At 35.0% G+C, this 1,339-nt stretch overlaps 1 protein-coding gene across 1 annotated transcript in view; it reads right to left on the minus strand.

Moving 5' to 3' along the window:
- Positions 1 to 145: 145 nt before the first annotated feature.
- FBXL17 (F-box and leucine rich repeat protein 17) overlaps positions 146 to 1,339 on the minus strand; it is a gene marked incomplete at its 5' end in the record, with an annotated part of 605,411 nt that continues 604,217 nt past the window's right edge. The window contains one exon of the mRNA XM_019518219.1: positions 146 to 785. Coding sequence (XP_019373764.1) covers positions 648 to 785 — 138 coding nt within the window. The remainder of the gene's footprint in view (positions 786 to 1,339) is intronic.

The raw sequence follows: 1,339 nt of genomic DNA on the forward strand, positions 1-1,339 counted from the left end.
CACTGATTTACCACTTACAAACCAAAGGAAATACATATGACTGAGGCAAAGGAAAGAAAACAAACAATGCCATCCCCCCAACCAGACATAATATCTTCTATAACTCAAACTATCCACAGAACTAGGAGGAATCCAATTCAGGAAATCTGCCAAAGGCTTTTATATTGTATTTATGCATACAAAAAGATACAATGAATTTCTAAAGATCTGTTTTAACCTTAATACATAGTTTACAGTACATTAAATCAGTGTATAGTATTTCCATGTTACTGCAACTTCTGTAAACTTACTATTATATTGCATCAAGAAAGGTTGTGAGCCCTCTTCTATGTCACCGGGGATTTGCAGATTTTTAGGGTGACAAATTAACATTCAGGACAGTTACATATGTCTGAATACAACTAGAGAGTAGAATTTCCTCTTAAATTTCCAGGCGAGACCACCAAACAAAAATGCTCATTACCTCAAGGATCCATCAGGTAATATGCTAAAAATAAAATAAAGGAGCAAGTTGGGAACAACTCTTCAGCACATATTTTACAGAAAGCAAAAATGTTAAATATCTCAATAACATTGTACAACCAAAATCTGCAATCCCCAATAGACCTACTAAATACATCAGAGTTGGACTGTAATATGACAGGACATTAGGAGGCAGTTGACATATTGGGTGTCCAGCCCATTTGATAAGCACGTTCCAGGGTCCTCTTGCAATCCTGTAGTACAGTACTGAAGGTTATGTGTGGATACTGCTGCACAAGCTGTTCTACTGTGGCTTCATTGACCTACAATCAAAAAAAATGATTCTGTAATTTGCACAAGATAGATACCACCTGTAACCTACTATGGACCAAAAGAGTGTAAGGCTTTGGATTCCTGAATGCAAAATGGTGAATCATAATTCCCTCTACTTTTTTTAGAGGACTTTCATGATCGGACTGGATTTTTTAAAATACAATTAAAATAGCCTTGTTGTTTTTTTATGACATCCCCCTCCCACTGCAAAAAAAGGTATCATAACAAAAACTGAAAAAGCCATTTCTACTTTAAAAGGAACATCCAAAGGCCATATACCATTCTAGTTAATAGTTAATACCATTGTTTGTGATGGGATATGACAAAGAAAGTCAAATACTTTTTTAAAACTGAGCACTGTTGACAATCATTTAATGACATTAAACTTAATATTAATCTTGTAACTATTTTAAAACCCGGTGTTCCACCATGCTATACCCTCATAGAGTCAAAACTGTAAATATGCAAAAAATGGAGGAGTATTGTTTAATATAGTACTGCCCAGAATTCATAGTTTCATAGTTGGTAGGGTCAGAAGGGACCT

Source organism: Gavialis gangeticus, unplaced genomic scaffold, assembly GCF_001723915.1.
Source record: "Gavialis gangeticus isolate Ggan-Ray unplaced genomic scaffold, GavGan_comp1, whole genome shotgun sequence".
Lineage (NCBI taxonomy): Eukaryota > Metazoa > Chordata > Crocodylia > Gavialidae > Gavialis > Gavialis gangeticus.